The sequence below is a fragment of the Anolis sagrei genome, chromosome X (genome assembly GCF_037176765.1).
Source record: "Anolis sagrei isolate rAnoSag1 chromosome X, rAnoSag1.mat, whole genome shotgun sequence".
Lineage (NCBI taxonomy): Eukaryota > Metazoa > Chordata > Lepidosauria > Squamata > Dactyloidae > Anolis > Anolis sagrei.
In genome coordinates, this window is record NC_090034.1 from 104,236,607 (window position 1) to 104,259,670 (window position 23,064).

The 23,064-nt window shown below is 43.5% G+C and overlaps 2 protein-coding genes across 2 annotated transcripts in view; both read right to left on the reverse strand.

Moving 5' to 3' along the window:
- LOC132781285 (mitochondrial import inner membrane translocase subunit TIM50) overlaps positions 1 to 12,982 on the reverse strand; it is a 49,919-nt gene extending 36,937 nt beyond the window's left edge. The window contains exons 1-3 of the mRNA XM_067461067.1: positions 12,747 to 12,982; positions 8,826 to 8,973; positions 6,393 to 6,424 (exon numbers count right to left, since the gene is read on the reverse strand). Coding sequence (XP_067317168.1) covers positions 6,393 to 6,424; positions 8,826 to 8,973; positions 12,747 to 12,947 — 381 coding nt within the window. The 5' untranslated portion in view covers positions 12,948 to 12,982. The remainder of the gene's footprint in view (positions 1 to 6,392; positions 6,425 to 8,825; positions 8,974 to 12,746) is intronic.
- A 5,359-nt stretch (positions 12,983 to 18,341) lies between these two features.
- LOC132781310 (transcription elongation factor SPT5) overlaps positions 18,342 to 23,064 on the reverse strand; it is a 45,534-nt gene continuing 40,811 nt past the window's right edge. Inside the window, exons 27-29 of the mRNA XM_067461068.1 lie at positions 21,593 to 21,796; positions 21,110 to 21,205; positions 18,342 to 18,807 (exon numbers count right to left, since the gene is read on the reverse strand). Coding sequence (XP_067317169.1) covers positions 18,664 to 18,807; positions 21,110 to 21,205; positions 21,593 to 21,796 — 444 coding nt within the window. The 3' untranslated portion in view covers positions 18,342 to 18,663. The remainder of the gene's footprint in view (positions 18,808 to 21,109; positions 21,206 to 21,592; positions 21,797 to 23,064) is intronic.

A 23,064-nucleotide genomic window follows, 5' to 3' on the forward strand; every position in this document is an offset into this window, starting at 1 on the left:
TATTATTATTATTATTATTATTATTATTATTTACACTATTTCTATGCTGCCCATATCAGCCCAAAGGCGACTTAGGGCGGCATTATTATAGGAATATTCTATTCTATTATTATTATTATTATTATTATTATTATTATTATTATTTACACTATTTCTATCCCGCCCATATCAGCCCAAAGGCGACTCAGGGCGGCATTATTATAGGAATATTCTATTCTATTATTATTATTATTTACACTATTTCTATCCTGCCCATATCAGCCCGAAGGCGTCTCAGGGCGGCATTATTATAGGAATATTATATTCTATTATTATTATTATTATTATTTACACTATTTCTATCCCGCCTATATCATCCCGAAAGCGACTCAGGGCGGCATTATTATAGGAATATTATATTCTATTATTATTATTTACACTATTTCTATCCCACCCATATCAGCCCAACGGCGACCCAGGGCGGATTATAGGAATATTATATTCTATTATTAATATTTACACTATTTCTATCCTGCTCATATCAGCCTGAAGGCGACTCAGGGCGACATCATTATAGGAATATTTATTATTATTATTATTATTATTATTATTATTATTATTATTATTATTATTTACACTATTTCTATCCTGCCCATATCAGCCCGAAGGCGACTCAGGGTGGCATTATTATAGGAATATTATATTCTATTATTATTATTATTATTATTATTATTATTATTACTATTATTGCAGCAAAGGGCATTCCAGGCGTGGTCAAACTTGGGCCATCCAGGTGTTTTGGACTTCAACTCCCACTATTCCTGGCCTCGGACTCCTTCCTTTACCCCCTCAGCCGCTTAAAGGAAGAGGCCCGAGGCCAGGAATTGTGTGAGTTGAAGTCCAAAACACCTGGAGGACCCAAGTTTGACCATGCCTTGGGTAAGCCAATCTGAGAGATCAGTATCATTTCCTTGGAAGACAGTGCCTTCAGTAGCTCTAGAGTGCTGAGGTTCAACTTCCGGAATAAATGACATTTTTACCTTCTATTTACTGCTAGGAACCTTTCATCTCCCATCATCCCCAGTTACATGACCATTGGTCACTAGCCATGTGACTTGGGGATCAAGGGGGCATTCGCCCAAGACTTTTGGAAGGCATCAAGTTAAAGAGTGCTGTTTTCTTCAAATTTTATTACTATTATTAATATTACTATTACTATACTAATATTAATATTATTACCATCTCTAGCGCTTGGGTGCATATTATTCCAATTTATTGAGGAAAGCCATAGCCTATGAACTCCTGAAGCTTCAAAATTAAGTGCTTTCTGGCTGAGTATTGCAAAATATCTTTCTCTAAACTACAAACCGAGAGACAAATGTTGGGCAGTGGCTTTAGCACTGGTCTACGAATCACCACTTGGCCAGAAAAACCCCTTTCTATACTGCCAAATAATCCAGAATATCAAAACAGATAATCCAGATTTGCTGCTTTGAACTGGGTTATATGAGTCTACACTGCCATATAATCTAGTTCAAAGCAAATTATATGAATTTTATAAAGCAGTGTAGAAAGGGCCTGAGAGCAATAGTTTTACCCTTCTCTGCCAAATAATGTATATTACAGCTCCCGGGATTCTTTAGCATAGAGTTATGGTAAATGAAAGGAGCATCTCTTACAGCCAAATCTTGACTCAGTGTGAGCACACATAGATATACAAAAAAGACTCCTTTTCCTCACTGAAAGAGATTAAAATATGTGTTTTGTTTCCTTACAACCAGAATTTTCTTTTTTCAAAGGGTGTCATCTCTAACTTTTCCAGGAGGCATTTGGGTCAGCCCTTCCGACAGAGAGCAGATGGCATGTGCCAGCCATAAGCAGACCTGCTGCCCCAAATAGGAGCAATTTGCGGGAGCATGAAAGGAGCGTGTTAGCACCAATTGAAGAATTTGGGGGGGAAGAAAGGGCCCTTCACCTGGAAGCAACTGGCTAAGTACCCTCTTTTGCTGAGGAATATGGCAGGATGGTTCAATTGAGGCGCAGTTTGCATCATGGTGTGGAATGGCAGCTCTGCCTTCAACATCAAAAGAGGCCACGCTAGAGAAAGGCAATCAGGAAGTCGGAGATACTTTAGAAAGAAGAAAAAGAAGGTACTTCTGAGTCACCCCTCTTTCCCCGCAGAAGCACTTTGGGCTTGTGCTGCATATCAAAAGGGTTGTAAAAGCTCTTAATCTGCATTCTTGGAAAGGACTCGCATCAGAGGGAGTTTTCCCTATTGTCCGCTGAAAACAGAGTCCTTTCAGGACTGGTGCAAACCATCATCTGCTGAGCTGTAGCCCAACTTTTAATCAATGACACAATGCTGTCTTTCTGGACCAAATAATCAGAAAGAATCAACACATAGGGAGGTACTGACATTTTATTATGATTTTTAACAATATAATTGTTAAATTATAATTGTTAAATTATAATTGAATAGTAGAGGCCAAGATGAAGTACTTTGGCCACATCATGAGAAGAAAGGAAAGCTTAGAGAAGAGTATGATGCTGGGGGAAAATGGAAGGAAAAAGGAAGAGGGGCCGACTAAGGGCAAGGTGGATGGATGGTATCCTTGAAGTGACTGGATTGACTGGATTCAGTTGTTTCTGACTCTTCGTGACCTCATGGACCAGCCCACGCCAGAGCTCCCTGTCGGCCGTCACCACCCCCAGCTCCTTCAAGGTCAATCCAGTCACTTCAAGGATGCCATCCATCCACCTTGCCCTTGGTTGGCCCCTCTTCCTTTTTCCTTCCATTTTCCCCAGCATCATACTCTTCTCTAAGCTTTCCTTTCTTCTCATGATGTGGCCAAAATGTTGTAAATAAATACATACATAAATAATGCTTAACTTATTCCATATTATTTCCTTTATTGGTCACTGACCAGAAATTAGAAAATTTGTTTTCAACTCTGGCTCAAATATAGGATTTGAATGCCTCCCTTGATGTTTTACTGACTCCATACTGTTTCTTTCATTGCTGCTCAAATATATGTATACTTTAACTGGATCTTCTTTTAAATTTTAATAAGCCACTCTGAGCCCCATTAGATGGGGAGAAAGGCAAAGTATAAATTCATTCAATCAATATGTTTGATATGGCAAAACAGGCCCAAGATGGGGATGCAAGAACGAAAGAGTCGCCAAAGGAGACCCATAATGGTCCCCCAAATGGACTGCGGTGTGAGGTCTGCCATCAACCAATTAAAGCCACATGGAAGAGGGTGAGAAGGAAGAAATAAAAGCCCCCACAATGGAATATGCAGAGAAGCCCAGCTCCTCAAAGGCGGACAGGTAGTCAACCCCCCCCCCCCCCCAAGCCAGGCCCATTCACACATCCCTGGCAACATGCGCCGGCTGTAATAAGGGCCACAAAACCCCTGTGGGAACCCAGCTCCAGCCTGAGTCCCACGGCTGAGTCACTGCGGAACAGGAAACGGCAATATACAGATTTGGAAAAAATGGGGCCTGTGCTCTCTGATAAATTTAGTGGAAGGAAAGGAAAAGGGGGAAGGCAGTTGGCTCAAAACTACACCTACTCTGCAACCTTATTTTACCACCATTATTTATTTGAACTAGAACTGGGGCAAGGAGAGAATCTGGAGCCTCTGGAGCTCTGGTTCCGTCTGCCACTGTTACAATCCTTGGGGTTGTGTTGGACCCATTGCTGACAATGGAGGCCCAGATCACTGCCATAAGTAAGCAGGCTCCTTCTTTGGAAGCTTTTAAGCAGAGGCTGGATGGCCATCTGTCAGGGGTGATTTGAATGCAATATTCCTGCTTCTTGGCAGGGGGTTGGACTGGATGGCCCATGAGGTCTCTTCCAACTCTTTGATTCTATGATTCTATGATTTTTTCATCTTTGCCAGGCAAGGAAATTGGCATCCTACCTTTCGGTAGAAGCATTGGCAACGGTAATCCACACAACAGTCACCACGAGGTTGGACTATTGCAACGCCTTATATGCTGGCCTTCCGAAGTCAACGACCCAGAAGATTCAGATGGTCCAAAATGCAGTGGCCAGGCTGATAGCGGGATCATCTATAAGATCCCATATCACACCGATTCTGCAACAACTGCATTGGCTATCAATAGAACATCGGATCTCTTACAAGATACTGATCATGACATTTAGAGCTCAAAATGGCCAAGGACCTTTATATCTTAGGGAACGCCTCATTCCTTTTCTCCATCAGTAGCCACCTCGATACACCCAGGAAAATCTCCTCTACATACCAGGCCCTAGGGAGGTACACCAGGAAGATACAAGGCGTAGAGCTTTTCCAACCTATTCTCCAATGCTGTGGAACTCATTGCCTTCATATATTAGAGCAATGTCGGAGTTGTGACCTTTTGTAAAGGCGCTCCAGACTTGGCTGTTTGGTTGTGCATTTAAGTAAAGTGATCAGATCTAATTTGCCAAATAGTCACTGTTGAATGTTTTTATGTTGAATGTTTTTATATTGTGTAAATGCTATTTTAAATTGTAAGTCGCTCGGAGCACCTTGGTGGAGAGCGACTAATTAAGAAATAAAGTGAAGTGAAGGTATGGGCCAACTTCAACCCTCCACTGTACTGAAATGATTGGATACATGTTGATATTGATCAGTACATTATAATATGAATGGGTTCCTGAATTAGTAAGCTCAATAAATATACCACTTATACAGAAAATAGCTAATAATAATAATAATAGTAGGCTCAATAAATATCCCACTTATACAGAAAATAGCAAATAATAATCTAATAATAATAATCTCAATAAATATCCCACTTATACAGAAAATAGTAAATAATAATAATAATAGTAAGCTCAATAAATATCCCACTTATACAGAAAATAGCAAATAATAATATATTAATAATAATCTCAATAAATATCCCACTTATACAGAAAATAGCAAATAATAGATTAGTTATAATAATAGGAAGCTCAATAAATATCCCACTTATACAGAAAATAGCAAATAATAGAATTCAGGGTTTCAGAGTGACTGTACAAAAACTCGTATAATATTGTTTGCGATTACTGTGAAATTGAACAGTATAACAAGTTTATACAATTATACGCTGAATTCTATTACTTGCTATTTTCTGTATAAGTGGGATATTTGTTGAGCTTATTGATCAGTACATAACATTTTACTCCTAGATAACAATGTACTGACACTTCTAACTCATTCTTATTTTCTTTTTGGGGAGAGATTTGTTACTTTTTGTAAACAAATTCCACATATATACACATTACTTTCATCCTATATACATGCTGTGATGTTAACTGCCAATAATACTTCATAGTTTCTATTTCCAATGAGGTTTTCTAGTGAACGGGTTGACGAGTTTACCATGTTGAGCTGCATTTGTAAACAAATTCCACACACACAAATATATATACAATACTTTCATCCTATACACATGTTGTGATGTTAACTGCCAATAATACTTCATAGTTTCTATTTCCAATGAGGTTTTACTAGTGAATGAGTTGACGAGTTTACCATGTTGAGCTGCATCGTGTTAGGAATTCTTCTTAACAGCTTTACTTGTTTAAATAATTGTAATGTTTGATTCCATTTTAATATTTGTAGGTTTGTAAACCTTATAATAGACTGTGAGTTGCTCCATGGATATCTCATAGAGTCTCAATAGTTTTCTAAGATCTACAGAGACACTCGCTAGAACACCCCAGCAAGCAAGAGTCCAAAAGTGGCAGGCTCAAACCCAGAACCTCAACCAATGACTGATACCAAATGAGAGACTCCCCCCTGGGCACACAGAAGACTGGGCGACTTGGAAGGCGCTGAACAGACTGCGCTCTGGCACCACGAGATGCAGAGCCAACCTCAAGAAATGGGGCCACAAAGTGGAATCCACAATATGTGAGTGTGGAGAAGAGCAAACCACTAACCACCTGCTGCAATGCACCCTGAGCCCTGCCACATGCACAATGGAGGACCTCCTTGCAGCAATACCAGAGGCACTCCTAGTGGCCAGATACTGGTCAAAGGACATCTAATCAACTACCAAGCTTGCAAACTTTGTGTTTTGTCTGTTTGTTTGTTTTGTTAAAAAATGTAATACAAATGTCTGGTTGCTCCTGACACAATAAATAAATAAATAAATAGAGTCTCAATCAATTCCGGGTGAGAAGGGCGGAATATAAATGTTTTAAATAAATAAATAATAAACAAATAGGGTCCCAGTTGTGGGAAAAATGGGATACAAATAAAAATAAAAACAACAACAATTCAGTTTGCCCACAGAGATGGAGAAGTCTATGGCAGTGATTAATCAACAACTAAGCAACTTCGAGCACACAGTGACCCCTGGTGGCAGACATTGTAAAAACCAAAAATCTGAAGGTAGTCTCTTACCTTGGCACCATGCTCATCCACTGAATTACTACCTGCCACAAAAAATAGGAGAGATATTTTGTAATATTGTGCAACCACGACTTTTGCAGATATCCATACATAGCATGGAAACAAAAGTAATTCTACTAAATTATGGATGTACCAAGATAGCTGTAGTCCACATATCCAGGTTTAACTGTTATGGATTTGATTAAATATTTCCCTGGGAACCTCACTACCTCTGAGGATGCTTGCCATAGATGCAGGCAAAACGTCAGGAGAGATAGCCTCTAGAACACGGCCATATAGCCCGAAAAAACCTACAACTACCCAATCTGTAAGTCCTCTGGCACAACTCTGTGATAATAGAGTTGCACTGGAGGCCTAGAGATTCCTAAAGAGGTGATCTCTCAGGTAAAAAAGATAAATGGATGGCCATCTGTTGGAGGGGCTTTTTGGACTGGAAGTCCCTCGGCGTCTCTTCCAATTCTAGGATTTATTTATTTTTACTTTTATAGGGATCCTGAACCTCTAACATATGCAAACATGAAGGGCTAATCTATATAAATAAAAATATAATGTTTGTTTTGGGATTAACATAACTCAAAAACCACGGGGAGAATTGACAACAAATTTGGACACAATACACCTGTCAGGCCAACGAGTGACCATCACTCATAAAAACACAACAGAAGAGACTTTAAAAGCCAAAAGAAATAAAAAAATCATTACAATGCATGCACAAAACCACATATATACACATATACACAAATATGTATACACACACATATACACACATAAACCACATATACACAGACTGGGCCACAGCAACGCGTGGTAGGGGACGGCTAGTTGTAGATAACACTATGTAACACAATTTTTGTTCCTGGGTTTTAAATGTCATGTCCTAATTGGTTCAATCATGGGAAAAGTTTATTAAACTGCAAAAACTTTGTTTTTGTGAGACATCCTGCCACACATTTTGCTTTAGCTTTTCACAGAGTCTCAGCCAATTCAACCTAGTTTGTGCTAGCCACAAAAATGAAGTTTCTGAAGCAGAACACCTACTTTCAAAGTAAGGACCTGACCATTAAAAAGGAAATACCACTTTCAAATCAGGAATAGACTGGATTGTGGCACAGCTGGTTGGGATTCAGCTGCATTAAAATCACTCCTGACCCAAAGGTCATGATTTAGAAGCCAGCCGGGACGAAGTAAGCTCCCGATCATTTGTCTAGCTTGCTGTCGACCTTTGCAACCCAAAATGCAGTTGCATTTGTCAAGTAGGGAATCTAGGTACTGCTTATGCAGGGAGGCTAATTTAACTAATTTACGATGCCATAAAACTCCCCAGCAGCGTGCAAAAGAATGAGGAAGTACTCCATCGGAGTCACAAGTGGATGGTGAAGCAACAGCTCCCCCAGTGGCTGGAATTCAAAGCATACCCTCATGAAGCTGGAAAGTTAAATAGCCTCTTTGTGTCTATCTATATATGTTGAATGTCTAATAGCATTGAATGTCTGCCATGTACGTGTGCATTGTGAGCCACCCTGAGTCCCCTGTGGGGTGAAAAGGGCGAAATATAAATACTGTAAATCAGGGGTCCTCAAACTAAGGCGCGGGGACCGGATGCAGCCCTCCAAAGTCATTTACCCGGCCCTCGCTCAGGGTCAACCTAAATCTGAAATGACTTGAAATCACACAATAATAACAACAACAACCCTATCTCATCAGCCAAAAGCAGGCCCACAGTTCCCATTGAAATACAAATGAGTTTATATTTGTTAAAATTGTTCTACATTTTAATTATTGTATTGTTTTTAAGTTTAAGCACTACAAATAAGGTATGTGCAGTGTGCATAGGAATTCATTCATTTTTTTCAAATTATAATCCGGCCCTTCAACAGTTTGAGGGACTGTGACCTTGCCCTCTGTTTAAAATATTTGAGGACCCCTCTTCTAGAGGCATTCTCTCCTGACGCTTCGCTTGCTTCTATGGCAAGCATCCTCAGAGGTAGTGAGGTCTGTTGGAACTAGGAAAATGGGTTTATATATCTGTGGAATGACCAAGGTGGGACAAAGAAGTCTTGTCTGCTGGAGCTAGGTGTGAATGTTTCAACTGACCACCTTGATTAGCATTTGACGGCCTGGCAGTGCCTGGGGCAATCTTTTGTTGAGAGGTGATTAGCTGTCCCTGATAGTTTCCTCTCTGTTGTGGTCACAGAGTCTCAGCCAATTCAACCTAGTTTGTGGTAGCCACAAAAATGAAGTTTCTGAAGCAGAACACCTACTTTCAAAGTAAGGACCTCACAATTAAACAGGAAACAACACTTTCAAACCAGGAATATAATTTTGTTGCATAGTGTAATGAGAAGGCCTCTGCCATGCCTAGAGGTTGATGAGCCTCATGCTCAACTGAATTTGTATTTACTCTCTGTATGGAAGAAAACTTACCGAAGATGTAGATGATGGCTACCCCGCTGCCAGCTCCCATCAGGCCCGCTATCCTGAGCACCATTTTCTTTGCATAGGCCGTGTTTTCCTTCTGCTTCTGCTTCTCTTTCTGTTCATCGGAGCTCTTCTTGTCTCCACCTTCAGTTGACTAGAGAGAGACAGGAAGGGATGATGAAGGAAACCATCACTTTTCAGAATCTGCTACGGAATTGTAGTTTGGTGAGGCCCCAGCCCTTTTTGGCAGAGAAGGCTCAAAACCTTGCAAAGCTGCAATTTCCGGGATTCCTAGTGTCGAGCACTGAGCAAGTTCAAGTGGTCCCAAAGTGCATTAGTTTGGCAGTGTAATGACATTATACCCTGCTTAGTTCTTGCAAATTTAGCAGTGATGATTTAATCCCTCTGTTAATGCAATCTTCCAGTATTCCTGTTGCCTTCTACTTTATTGAGTATGACTGTCTTCTTTGTTAAGTCTGTGTCTTCTCACAATAAGTCCCAGAATGCAACAGCCATAGTTTCGTCATCTTGGCATCTAAGGAGAGCTAGATTTGCTCTTGGAGCCATTTATCTGTCTATTTATTAGTCCCTTTGCATCTCAGTCAAGTGGGTATTAAATAAATATAAGAATAATACAAAAGTAGTAATACTAGCAGTCTAGGCAAAGGTCTTGGGCTCAAAGCCAACCTTAAAAACTGTGGCATAGACACTGAGAACTGGGAAGCCCTGGCCTTTGAGCGAACCAGCTGGAAGTCAGCTGTGACCAGCAGTGCTGCAGAATTTGAAGAGGCATGAATGGAGGGTGAAAGAGAAAAATGTGCCAAGAGGAAGGTGCGTCAAGCCAACCCCGACCGGGACCGCCTTCCACCTGGAAACCAATGCCCTCACTGTGGAAGAAGACGCAGATCAAGAATAGGGCTCCACAGTTACCTACAGATTCACAAGAATTCTGAGCCTGGAAGACTATCCTACTCAGCCAACGAGAGATCGCCTAAGTAAGTAAGTAAAGTAAGGTAAAGGTTTCCCCTTGACATCAAATCTAGTTGTGTCTGACTGGTGCTCATCTCCATTCCTAAGCCGAAGAGCTAGCATTGTCCATAGACACCTCCGAGGTCATGTATCCAGCATGACTGCATGGAGCGGCCTTCCCGCTGGAGTGGTGCCTATTGATCTACTCACATTTTGCATGTTTTCGAACTAAAGGTTGGCAGAAGATGGCGCTAACAGCAGGAGCTCACGCCGCTCTCTGGATTTGAACCTGAAACCTTTCAGTTAGCAAGTTCAGCAGCTCAGCGGTTTAACCCACTTTGCCACCTGGAGCTCTTACATTAGCAGTCTACTGCACCTCTGCCACACCTCCTCTAGCACCGCATCTCAAAGGAGATGTAATACTCTAAGCTGGGATGATTCTGACTTTAGTATTTGTTGACATATTTTTACACTTAAGGATTTATCTCGTTCTTTCATAGCAGCCCTTCAAAGTCTTTTAGTATTTCTATTGGAAAAAGTCTGGAGCTGAGAGTGATAATACAGACCACCATAGAGCGCCATGTTGGAAAGCATTGGAACGATGGGAGTGGTAGTACTGCTCATCAAGGGCCTCAGGCTGGAAGGGGTATGTGGTTGATGGGAGTGGTAGTACAGCCTATTATAAGGTCACATATTGGAAAGAGTCTGGGAATGAACCTTTTTCTCCAGGCAGGCTTTTAGAGAAAGACGTTTTTGAGAGCAAGTTAGGGGTACCATGATTTTAGCTATTTAATTGGGTTTTAATTGTTTATTTTCCTTATACTGTCCATGTTGTATTGTGGGCTCGGCCTCATGTAAGCCGCACCGAGTTCCTTGGGGAGATGGTAGTGGGATACAAATAAAGTTGTATCATTATTATTATGTCTAATTCCATGTTAATATTTGCATATTGTTAGGCTTTAATTGTATTGTATTGGTTTTATTGTGAGACTGCCTCCACGTTGTAAGCTGTCTCAAGTCCCCAGAGGGGAGATGACATGGGATACAAATAAAGCTTATTATTGTATTGTCGAAGGCTTTCATGGCTGGAATCACTAGGTTCTTGTGGGTTTTTTCGGGCTATATGGCCATGTTCTAGAGGCATTTTTCCTGACGTTTCGCCTGCATCTATGGCAAGCATCCTCAGAGGTAGTTTTTTTTCCTGATGTTTCGCCTGCATCTATTTTTCCTGACGTTTCGCCTGCATCTATGGCAAGCAACCACCTCACTACCTCTGAGGATGCTTGCCATGGATGCAGGCGAAACGTCAGGAAAAATGCCTCTAGAACATGGCCATATAGCCCGAAAAAACCCACAAGAACCTAAAGCTTATTATTATTATACCAATCATAATACAATATAATAATAATTATATTGTCATACAGTAATACTAATATATGAAATATAATTTCTACTGATAATATGTAATAGATAATGATAAACCGTTTCACTGATGAGTATCTGAAGTTGTAATGTTTTTGATTGTGAGCCACTTTGAGTCTCTGTATGGAGAGACTCGAAGTGAAAGAAGAAAGGGCAAAAGCTGGATTGCAGCTAAGCATAAAATAACCAAGATTATGGCAACAAGAATGATTGACAACTGGGAAATAGAGGGAGAAAATGTGGAGGAAGAGACAGACTTTGTATTTCTAGGCGCAAAGATGACTGCAGACGCAGACTGTGGCCAAGAAATCAGAAGACGCTTCCTTCTTGGGAGGAGAGCAATGTCCAATCTCGATAAAATAGTGAAGAGCAGAGACATCAGACTGGCAACAAAGATCCGCATAGTCAAATCCATGGTATTCCCTGTAGTCACCTACGGATGTGAGAGCTGGACCGCCGGGATTGTGGCGCAGCTGGCTGAGTGTCAGCTGCATTAAGATCACTCTGACCAAAAGGTCATGAGTTCGAAGCCAGCTCGGGCTGGAGTGGGTGTCCAGCCATTGTGTAGCCCGTTGTTGACCTTTGCAACCCGAAAGACAGTTGCATCTGTCAAGTAGGAAAATAAGGTACCACCTTGTGTGGGAGGCTAAATTTAACTAATTTATGAGGCCATAAAGAAAAAAGACTCCGGGGAATGTGGAATGCGGAAGAACTTCATCGGTGTCGCTGATGGACGATGAAAAGCAGCAGCTCCCCTGGTGGCCAGAAAAAAGTTAAATAGCCTTGGTTAAACGTTGTTTGTCAAACTGGCATTGAATGTTTGCCATATATGTGTTGACTGTAATCCGTCCTGAGTCCCCTCCGGGGTGAGAAGGGCGGAATATAACTGTAAATAAATAAATAAATAAATAAAATTAGGGAAGGCTGAGCCAAGGAAGAGAGATGCTTTTGAGCTGTGGTGTTGGAGGAAAGTGCTGAGAGTGCCTTGGACTGCGAGAAGATCCAACCAGTCCATCCTCCAGGAAATAAAGCCCGGCTGCTCACTGGAGGGAAGGAGACTAGAGACAAAGCTGAAGTACTTTGGCCACATCATGAGGAGACAGCAAAGCCTAGAGAAGGGAATGATGCTGGGGAAAGTGGAAGGTAAGAGGAAGAGGGGCCGACCAAGGGCAAGATGGATGGACGGCATCCTTGAAGTGACTGGACTGACCTTGAAGGAGCTGGGGGTGGTGACGGCCGACAGGGAGCTCTGGCGTGGGCTGGTCCGTGAGGTCACGAAGAGTCGGAGACGACTGAATGAATGAACAACAATAATAATAGGAATTGTGGAAGTCCAAAACACCTGGAGGGCCCAAGTTTGGCCATGCCTGATATAAATAAACAAGAGTAGCTGAGGCTGATGGGAGTGGCAGTCGATCCCAGGTTGAGGCCTGAGTTTGAGGAGTGTGTGGGGCTGAGAAGGGTGGCAGTCCTATATGTATTATCAACCCCTTGTTTTCTTTACTCATAGGAAGCTGGGAGCCTCCTCCTCCTCACCTGCTGCTGCCTCAGGAGGGCCTCGGTCAGCCCGGTCCCGGCCACCGGAGGAGAAACCGGAGGCGGCGCAGCCCCCGTGGTGAAGGCCCGTCCTCGGCGCCTCCACGCCCGGCGCCGGCAGCATCCCACCACCGCGCTCCGGCCTCCTTCCACGGCCCTCAGGCCTCCCCTCAGCAGCAGCGCCGCCACCACCGCCGCCATCTTGCTTCCCCTCACTCACCCGGTAAGGCGCATGCGCCGAGCTTACCCAATCGGAGGGGAGCAATCCTAGCTCTCTTCTCTAATTGGACCACTCTGACTTCTCGACCTCGGTTTTAGCCAATCCGCTTCTCCATCGGTTTCCCCGCCCACTCGTTAGTTTACAGCCAATCCGGTAAGGAGCTGCTAGAGTGATGTGATTGGCTGCTGGTTTAATTTCCTCGGCGCGGTGTGAGGCAGACTGTAACCACACCCCCAAACGTCCCAACCAATGGGATAACACACAAATCCAAAGCGAGGCAAGTTATTGGCTGAAAAGCAAGGGGGTGTGACCAGACAAGCCTATGATTGACCTCGCAAGGGAAAAAAGGATGGCTGTCAAGGTGAAGGGGGCAAAGCACGTGTTTTCCAGAAGCATTCTCTCCTGACGTTTCTCCCCCATCTATGGCAGGCATCCTACTTATTTGTCGTGTCAGAGCAACCAGTCCATTATATTACATTTCTAACAGAACAAAGCAAACAAATAGAAAAATACAAAACTTGTGGGTTTGGTAGTTGGTTAAATGTCCTTTGACCAGTATCTGGCCACTTGGAGTGCTTCCTGTTATCGAAGGCTTTCATGGCTGGAATCACAGGGTTGCTGTGAGTTTTCCGGGCTGTCTCACTATGTCCCAGAAGCATTCTCTCCTGACATTTCACCCACATCTATGGCAAGCATCCTCAGAGATTGTGAGGTCTGTTGGAAACTAGGAAAATGGGTTTATATATCTGTGGAATGATCAGAGTGGGGCAAAGGACTCTTGTCTGTTGGAGCTAGGTGTGAATGTTTCAACTGATCACCTTGATTAGCATATAATAGCCTGACAGTGCCTGGAGCAATCTTTTGTTGAGAGGTGATTTATGGCAGGCATTTGCAGAGATTGTGAGGTCTGTTGCAAACTAGGAAAATGGGTTTATATATCTGTGGAATCACCAGGGTGGGAGAAAGAACTCTTGTCTGTTGGAGCTAGGTGTGAATGTTTCAGCTGACCACCTTGATTAGCATATAATGGCCTGGCAGTGCCTGGAGCAAACTTTTGTTGAGAGGTGATTTATGGCAGGCATTCGCAGAGTTTGTGAAGTCTGTTGGAAACTAGGAAAATTGGGTTTATATATCTGTGGAAGGTGGTGAGACTATACAGAAGATCTGTATAGGAAGGATAATAATATCGAGGATAGCTTTGACGGTGTGGTGAATGAATTAGAACCAGGCATCCTGAGGAGTGAGGTGGAATGGGCGTTAAGAAGCATTGCTAACAACAAGGCAGCAGGAGACGACGGGATCCCAGCTGAACTGTTTAAAATCTTAAAAGATGATGCTGTCAAGGTGATGCATGCCATTTGCCAGCAAATATGGAAAACACAAGAATGGCCATCAGACTGGAAAAAATCAACTTATATCCCCATACCAAAAAAGGGAAATGCGAAAGCCTGCTCCAACTTCCGTACAGTGGCCCTTATGTCTCAGGCCAGGAAGGGAATGCTCAAGATCCTGCAAGGAAGACTCCAGCAAGACATGAAGAGAGAGTGGCCAGATGGATACGCTGGGTTTAGAAAAGGCAGAGGAACGAGAGACCAGATTGCCAATATCCAGATGCTGGAGAATGGAGAAAGGCAGGGAGTTTCAGAAAAACATCTACTTCTGCTTCATTGACTCTTCTAAAGCCTTTGACTGTGTGGATCATCATAAATGGTGGCAAGTTCTTGGTGGGATGGGCATCCCAAGCCCCCTTCCCTCTCTCCTGAGGAATCTGTACAAGGACCAAGGAGCAACAGTCAGAACTGACCACGGAACAGGAGACGGGTTCAAGGTTGGGAAAGGCGTCCGGCAAGGCTGCATCCTCTCACCCAACCTATTTAACTTGTATGCAGAACACATCATGCGAGGATGTGCAGGGCTGGATGAATGCAAGGCTGGGGTGAAAATTGCTGGAAGAAACATTAACAACCTCAGATATGCAGATGACACCACTCTGATGGCCGAAAGCGAGGAGGAGCTGAGGAGCCTTCTAATCAAGGTGAAAGAAGAAAGCGCAAAAGCCGAGTTGCAGCTAAACATCAAAAAAACCAAGATTATGGCAACAAGAATGATTGACAACTGGAAAATAGAGGGAGAAAACGTGAAGGCCGTGACAAACTTTGTATTTCTAGGTGCAAAGATGAGTGCAGATGCAGACTGTAGCCAGGAAATCAGAAGACGCTTCCTTCTTGGGAGGAGAGCAATGTCCAGTCTCGATAAAATAGTAAAGAGTAGAGATGTCAGACTGGCAACCAAGATCCATTGCCTAGTCAAAGCCATGGTCTTCCCTGTAGTCACCTACGGATGTGAGAGCTGGACCTTAGGGAAGGCTGAGCCAAGGAAGAGAGATGCTTTTGAGCTGTGGTGTTGGAGGAAAGTGCTGAGAGTGCCTTGGACTGCGAGAAGATCCAACCAGTCCATCCTCCAGGAAATAAAGCCCGACTGCTCACTGGAGGGAAGGAGACTAGAGACAAAGTTGAAATCCTTTGGCCACATCATGAGGAGACAGCAAAGCCTGGAGAAGGGAATGATGCTGGGGAAAGTAGAAGGAAAAAGGAAGAGGGGCCGACCAAGGGCAAGATGGATGGATGGCATCCTTGAAGTGACAGGACTGACCTTGAAGGAGCTGGGGGTGGTGACGGCCGACAGGGAGCTCTGGCGTGGGCTGGTCCATGAGGTCACGAAGAGTTGGAGACGACTGAACGAATGAACAACAACAACAACATATCTGTGGAATGATGTCCAAGGATGGGAGAAATAACTCTTTTGTCTGTTGGAGGCAGGTGTGAATGTTGCCATTGGCCACCTTGATTACCATTGAATGGCCTTGCAGCTTCAAAGCCTGGCTGCTTACTGCCTGGTGGAATCCTTTGTTGGGAGGTGTTTGTTGGTCGTGATCGTTTCCTGTCTGGAATTTCCTGTTTTCTAGGTGTTCCGCTTTATTTACTGTCTGACATCAAGGGAACTACAGACCGCATAGGGACATCATTCCACAGATATATAAACCTCACTTGCCTAGCTTCCAATAGACCTCATACCTCTGAGGATGCCTGCCATAGATGTGGGTGAAATGTCAGGACAGAATGCTTCTGGGACATGGTCAAACAGCCCAGAAAACTCACAGCAACCCTGTGATTCCAGCCATGAAAGCCTTCGACAACATAGTCTGCCAATCCCTCTCAATTTATTTCATCCTTCATGGTTTTTCCTGCCTCCTCCTTTGCAGCGTGTCAATCAAACTTGGGCCCTCCAGGTGTTCTGGACTTCTACATCCACAATTCCTAACAGCGGTAGGCTTTGTAATAAATCAGCCAACACGAAAGGGATCTAAACCCCATGAACATGAGCTTGTGATGCGGCAGCGGAAACAGCCCATGCAATTATAGGCTGCATGAATAGGAGCGTAGTGTCTACATTGAGGAAAGCCATTGTCCCACTCCGTTCTGTTTTGGTTAAACCTTGTTTAGATTAAGACTGAGCAAGGCAATTCAAGGAGGAGATGGACAAGATGGAAAGCGTTCCGAAATGGGCCTCCGCCTTTTTTCACCTGCGGCAGGCTAGACGGCTGGCCCCTCCTTGTCCAGGGACGACATTGCTACGGTGATCCAGGCCACGGTCATCTCAAGACTGGACTACTGTAACGCCCTCTACATTGGCCTTCCTCTGTCGGTGATCCGGAAGCTCAAGTTGGTACAAAATGCAGCTGCTTGGCTTCTTGCGGGAATTCCGATGAGATGCCACATAACTCCAATCTTACTGCAGCTGCATTGGTTACCAATTGAGCACCAGATCACTTTCAAAGGGATGGTACTCACCTTTAAGGCCTTGCATGATCTGGGGCCGATGTATCCGAGGGACCGCCTCACCCCCTACCAACCCCAGAGATCTCTCTGTTCTGAGGACCAAGATCTATTGGAAATTCACAGTGTCAAGACCTTGCGTCTAACAGCAACCAGACGCAGAGCCTACTCAGCAGTGGCACCATCACTCTGGAATACTCTGCCACCCGAAGTCCGTGCCTTGCGGGACCGATCAGCTTTCCGCAGGGCATGTAAGACATATCTGTTTCGACAGGCCTTTATCTTTGATATTGCTGTTTTAAATTGTTTTAAAATTGTGTTCGATTTTAGCCTGTTCTTGTAAGCCATTCCAAGCCCCAGGGGAGTGGCAACATATAAGTTTGAATAATAAATAAATAAATGTTGAGTGAAAATGTAATTCCCCTTTTTGTTTGTTAGCCATGTAATTGTGAATCCAATGTAGTTGCATAGAATCTGTATGTCCAATGTCATTCTATGTCTAAATGTTTTTATATAATCCGATATACCCTCTCACACTGGAAATTGAAATAAAAAGAAACGATGCTTTAAAGTCACTGAAAAGTCATTCATGACACTTTTACACAGATGGCCATCAGTCAGGAGGGCTTGGATTGTGTCCTTCTGCCTAGCAAGGGGGTTGGTCTGAATAACCCTTGGGAGTCCTCTGAGTGTATATTTTAAACTAAGAGGTTTCAAGGGAGAGCATATGTTTTGGACAACTGCAATTTCAACTTCAAAGAAACATTTTAATCCTACTAGCCAAATATATGTTAATTTGTGGAGTGGGATGTCTTTGTCCCTGGCAGTTCCGTGACATGGTTTATCAGTTTAACAGTTTAACCTGTGTGCCATTACATGAATGCTTGTGAACATCACTTTTGCAAAGGGCTGACTTCTAACAAGGTCATGCCTTTCCTTGACTCGTAGTTTTCAAAAGGTGGTCCTCACATATTCATGGAGATTCACATTTGCCAAACGGGTATGACATCATTTTTCGTTTTCAAAAAGGTTATTAATGACATTTTTCCCAAAATGTGGAGTCTCTTTCTCTTGAAGTTTTTTAAGCAGAGGCTGGATGGCCATCTGTCAGGAGGGCTTTGGAGTCCTCGGTGGTGCAGTGGATTAAACCCCTGTGCTGGCAGGACTGAAGGCCGACAGGTCACAGGTTCGAATCTGGGGAGAGCGTGGATGAGCTCCCTCTATCAGTTCCAGCTCCTCGTGCGGGGACATGAGAGAAGCCTCCCACAAGGATGATAAAACATCAAAACATCTGGGTGTCCCCTGGGCAACGTCCTTGCAGACGACCAATTCTCTCACACCAGAAGCGACTTGCAGTTTCTCAAGTCGCTACTGACACGACAAAAAAAAAGAGGGCTTTGATTGTGTCTTCCTTAATGGTGGAAGGGAGTTGGACTAGATGACCCTTGAGGGTCCCTTCCAACTCTATGCTCATCCCAGCTGTGCAGAACATTTCTCAATTCACTCAACGGTCTGCTGAAGAGAACACATCAGTGCCTGTTTGTTGGGCGCGTCGGATGGTTTTATTAAAAGAAGCTACATGCTGGACGGCGCTGGTGCTGCAGAGGGCATGGAATCCCATCCGAAGGGATGGAAGGGCCGTGTTCAGCGGAAGTCACTGTATGCACACACGGAAAAGTTCTCGCCTCTAAAAGGCAAGGCCTCTTGTTGGGCCGAGGAAACACGCGGCGACAGAACACACACCCACCACAGGGAAAGAAGAGCCATTCTGTACAAGGCTGCGCCATAGACGGCTGCAGACGCTACGCTAAGAAGGAAAAGAGCCACCCGCTCTCTGTCTCTCGCACGACTCCCCCTCCATCTAGGCCTCCAAAAGCTTGCCCAGGAAACGCAAGTTGAGGATCTTGAGCTGCTCGTCCAAGTCCATGCGGACGATGCCGTCCTCGCCGTCGATGCTCAAGAGGACGCCGGTGGCTTCCCGGTCCTCGCCCAAGATGACTTTGACCTGCAAAATAAGGTGAAGCGTCCTGTCAGGTGAGCCGTACCAAGATCCCAGCCATCCTGTTCTAACTTTGGGTGAATAACACCAATGAGGAAGAGGCACAAGTACAAACTGAACTGGAAAAAGCGGAGAAAGAGAAGCAAATAGCAGCTGAACAGGGAGAAATGAGGCACCTTGGTGGGGAGATGCTCTGTCTTCAGCTACATAATAATATACAGGTTGAGTAGCTCTGAGTCTCCTTTAAGAAAGTGGAATACAACAACAACAACAACAACAACAAAAGGAAAACACAGGGCACCACTGTGGGGAGATGCTGTCTTCAGCTACATAATAATATACAGGTTGAGTAGCTCTGAGTCTCCTTTAAGAAAGTGGAATACAACAACAACAACAACAACAACAACAACAACAACAACAACAACAACAACATGATCTCACTGTCTTCAGCTACATAATAATAAAAAGGTTGACTAGCTGCTTTGAGTCTCCTTTCAGAGGAATATAACAACAACAACAACAAAAGGAAAAAACAGATACTCTATCTTCAGCTACACAATAATAACATGAAGATTGAGTAGCTGCTTTGAGTCTTCTTTAAGAGAAGATAGTAGGATATAATAATAATAATAATATAAAATATACTCTTACTGCCTTCAGCTACATACTAATAATATAAAGAATAGCTGCTTTGAATCTCCTTTGAAAGTGGAATATAAAAACAACAACAACAGCAGCAGCAGCAACAAGGTCCAAATAGCTTAACAGGAAAACAAAATGAGACACCAAAGAGAAGTGAGATATAATAATCAATCAATCAATCAATCAATCAATAATATAGAGACCAGTGCAAGATGCTCTATCTTCAGCTACATGATAATATATAGGTTGAGTAGATACTTTGAATCTCACTGAAGCAGGATAGTATTACGATTATTATACTATTTCATTGTATTATTATTATTATTATTATTATTATTTATTAAGCTACTTTGAATCTCATTGAAGCAGGATAGTATTACGATTATCATACTATTTCATTGTAATAATGATAATAATAATTAATAATAATAATAATAATAATAATAATAATACACCAAATGAACACGTCAAACTACTCTGGGACAGAATTCAGACGGACAGAGTTTTGGAGCACAAGACTCCTGACTTCACAATCATATTAAAAAACAAAGTATGGATCATCAATGTTGCGATCCTAAGCAACAGCAGAATTAACAAGAAGCAACTGGAAAAGCCGACGTGATACGAGGATTTAATGATAGAACTACAAAGACTGGCACAAGCCAGTAGAGGTGGTCCCAGTGGTGATCGGCACACTGGGTGCAGTGCCTCGAGACCCTGGCCTGCACTTGAAAACAATTGGCGCTGACAAAATCTCCACCTGTCAGCTGCAAAAGGCCACCCAACTCGGATCTACACGCATTATTTGCCAATACATCACACAGTCCCAGACCCCTGGGAAGTGTCCAACATGTGATCCAATACAACAGCCAGCAGAGTGATCTTGTCTGCTGTGGACTCATCTTGTTGTGTATCAAATAATAATAATAATAATAATAATAATAATAATAATAATAATAATAATAATAATGACAGAAACAAATAGTAGCTGATTAGGTAAAAATGGGGCCCCTCAGTGTGGGTATGCTCTCATTACATTACTTTTGTGATGTCTTATACTGTTTAATGTTTTTTATCTATATTATGTTTTATGTATACTGATTTGCTGGAAACCGCTTTGAGTTGCCAATTGGCTGAGAAAGGCAGTATACAAATGCAGCAAATAAATACATAATAAATTACAGAACTCTCCCTTTAAGAGAATAAAGTAGGATATAACTATAACAACAACTTGGGAAATGTCCAACATAGGATAGAATACAAAAGCCAGCATAGTATTTTTGTTTGCTATGTAATCTTGTTGTTGTGTGCACAACACAACAATAACAATAATACAGAGAAGCAAATAGTAGTTGTACACGTAGAAATGGGGCACCTCAGTGGGATATGCTCCCACCATCTTCATCTACATCATACTGAATAGCTGCTGAGAGTTCCCTTTAAGAGAGGAAAGCGGGATAAAAAGGTAAAGGTAGTCCCCTGACATTAAGTCCAGTCAATAAAAATAAAAATAATAATTATGAGTGTGCCTTCCCCAAAATGCTTGGGAGCAGAAGGGTTTGGGGTTTCAGATCCTTAGACTTCCAACATCGGGTGAGGATTGGGTGTGATTTTCCATGAATCAAGATGGAAGAGAGACCTCTCCTTCCCATTCCCTTCATCCTACCTTATTGTTCTTGGTGGGTGTAACTGGCTCCAGATGCTCGCTGGAAATGCTGACCACCTTCTCGCTGTCCTTCAGGTAGACTGAGCAGATCCCACCCTGGAAGGAGAAAGAAGGAAGGGGCAGACAGGGAGGAAACAACCAAGGTGACGAGAGATCAGGCTCAACAAGACCTAAAGGCATAAATCCTGGAAGCATTTGCATGCTTCTCTCTTTGAAAGTTGACAGCCTAGCTGGTAAACTCTCTTTCCATTTAACAGAAGAGAGCACTGGAAAGTCCTCTTTGTTGGAAGCGAAGAAGCATCAACACTTGTCTACAGAGAGCAGTGTTTCCCAACCTTCCTAATGCCGCAACCCAGTTTCTCATGTGGTGGTGACCCCCAACCATAACATTATTTTCGTTGCTACTTCAGAACTGTCATTTTGCTCCTGTTATGGATCGTCATGTAAACATGTGATCTGCAGGATGTATTTTCATCCACTTACCGTCACGCTGCGGATGACGCCCGTCTGCCCCACGACTTGGCTGTCCAGGTAAGTGTCGCGCACTTTGACCTGGATGTCGGTGGTGACCCAGTCGCTGGAGCTCTGCTCGATCCCGGAGCCCGGAGTGTGTGGGTTGTAGCCTCCCGGAGAAGGAGCCCCCGGGGTCATGGGGCTGTAGCCCACGGGGCTAGGGCTGGGACTCGCCTGGAGAGGGAGGAGGAAATCATGGGGGAGAGTTAGTTGAAATCAGGGGGGTCTCCAACTTTTTTTAGCAGTGGAGCCCCTTTTTGAAGCAAAAGTTTTTCATGCAATTCATGTTTATGTATTACTAGCTTGGGGACCCGGCACTGCCCGGGTTATTTGAGAAAGGAATTGTGTATCAAGGTTGGTCTTTATCAGTTATTTATATGGCTCGCAGTTGTCTCAGGAAGTTAGTGAAGGTACTGTGAGTCCCATCATCTGTGGTCCATCCTCCTCCAAACTGCACCAGGATGGGGGCTCTGTGTGCCAAGTTTGGTCTTGATCAGTCATTGGATGAGGGTCGCAGCGGTCTCAGAAAGTGAGTGATAGTACTGCAAGTCCCATCATCAATAGTCTCTTCTTCCCCAAACCTCACCAGAATGTTGATTTGGCCAAGGGGGCTCTCTGTGCCAAGTTTGGTCTTTATTGGTATTTGGATGAGTGTCACTGTGGTTTCTATTTTTATTTTGGAATTTACCAGCAGCTGCTGAATTTCCCACCCTTGGCTTATACTCGAGTCAATCCGTTTTCCCAGGGTTTTTTGGTAAAATTAGGTGCCTCGGCTTTTATTCGAGTTGGTTTATACTGGAGTATATGTTCATTCGTTCAGTCGTCTCCGACTCTTTGTGACCTCATGGACCAGCCTACGCCAGAGCTCCCTGTCGGCCGTCACCACCCCCAGCTCCCTCAAGGTCAGTCCAGTCACTTCAAGGATGCCATCCATCCATCTTGCCCTTGGTCGGCCCCTCTTCCTTTTGCCTTCCACTTTCCCCAGCATCATTCCCTTCTCTAGGCTTTCCTGTCTCCTCATGATGTGGCCAAAGTACTTCAACTTTGTCTCTAGTATCTTTCCCTCCAGTGAGAAGTCGGGCTTTATTTCCTGGAGGATGGACTGGTTGGATCTTCTCGCAGTCCAAGGCACTCTCAGCACTTTCCTCCAACACCACAGCTCAAAAGCATCTCTCTTCCTTGGCTCAGCCTTCCCTAAGGTCCAGCTCTCACATCCGTAGGTGACTACAGGGAATACCATGGCTTTGACTAGGCGGATCTTTGTTGCCAGTCTGATGTCTCTACTCTTTACTATTTTATCGAGACTGGACATTGCTCTCCTCCCAAGAAGGAAGCGTCTTCTGATTTCCTGGCCACAGTCTGCATCTGCACTCATCTTTGCACCTAGAAATACAAAGTCTGTCACGGCCTCCACGGTTTCTCCCTCTATTTTCCAGTTGTCA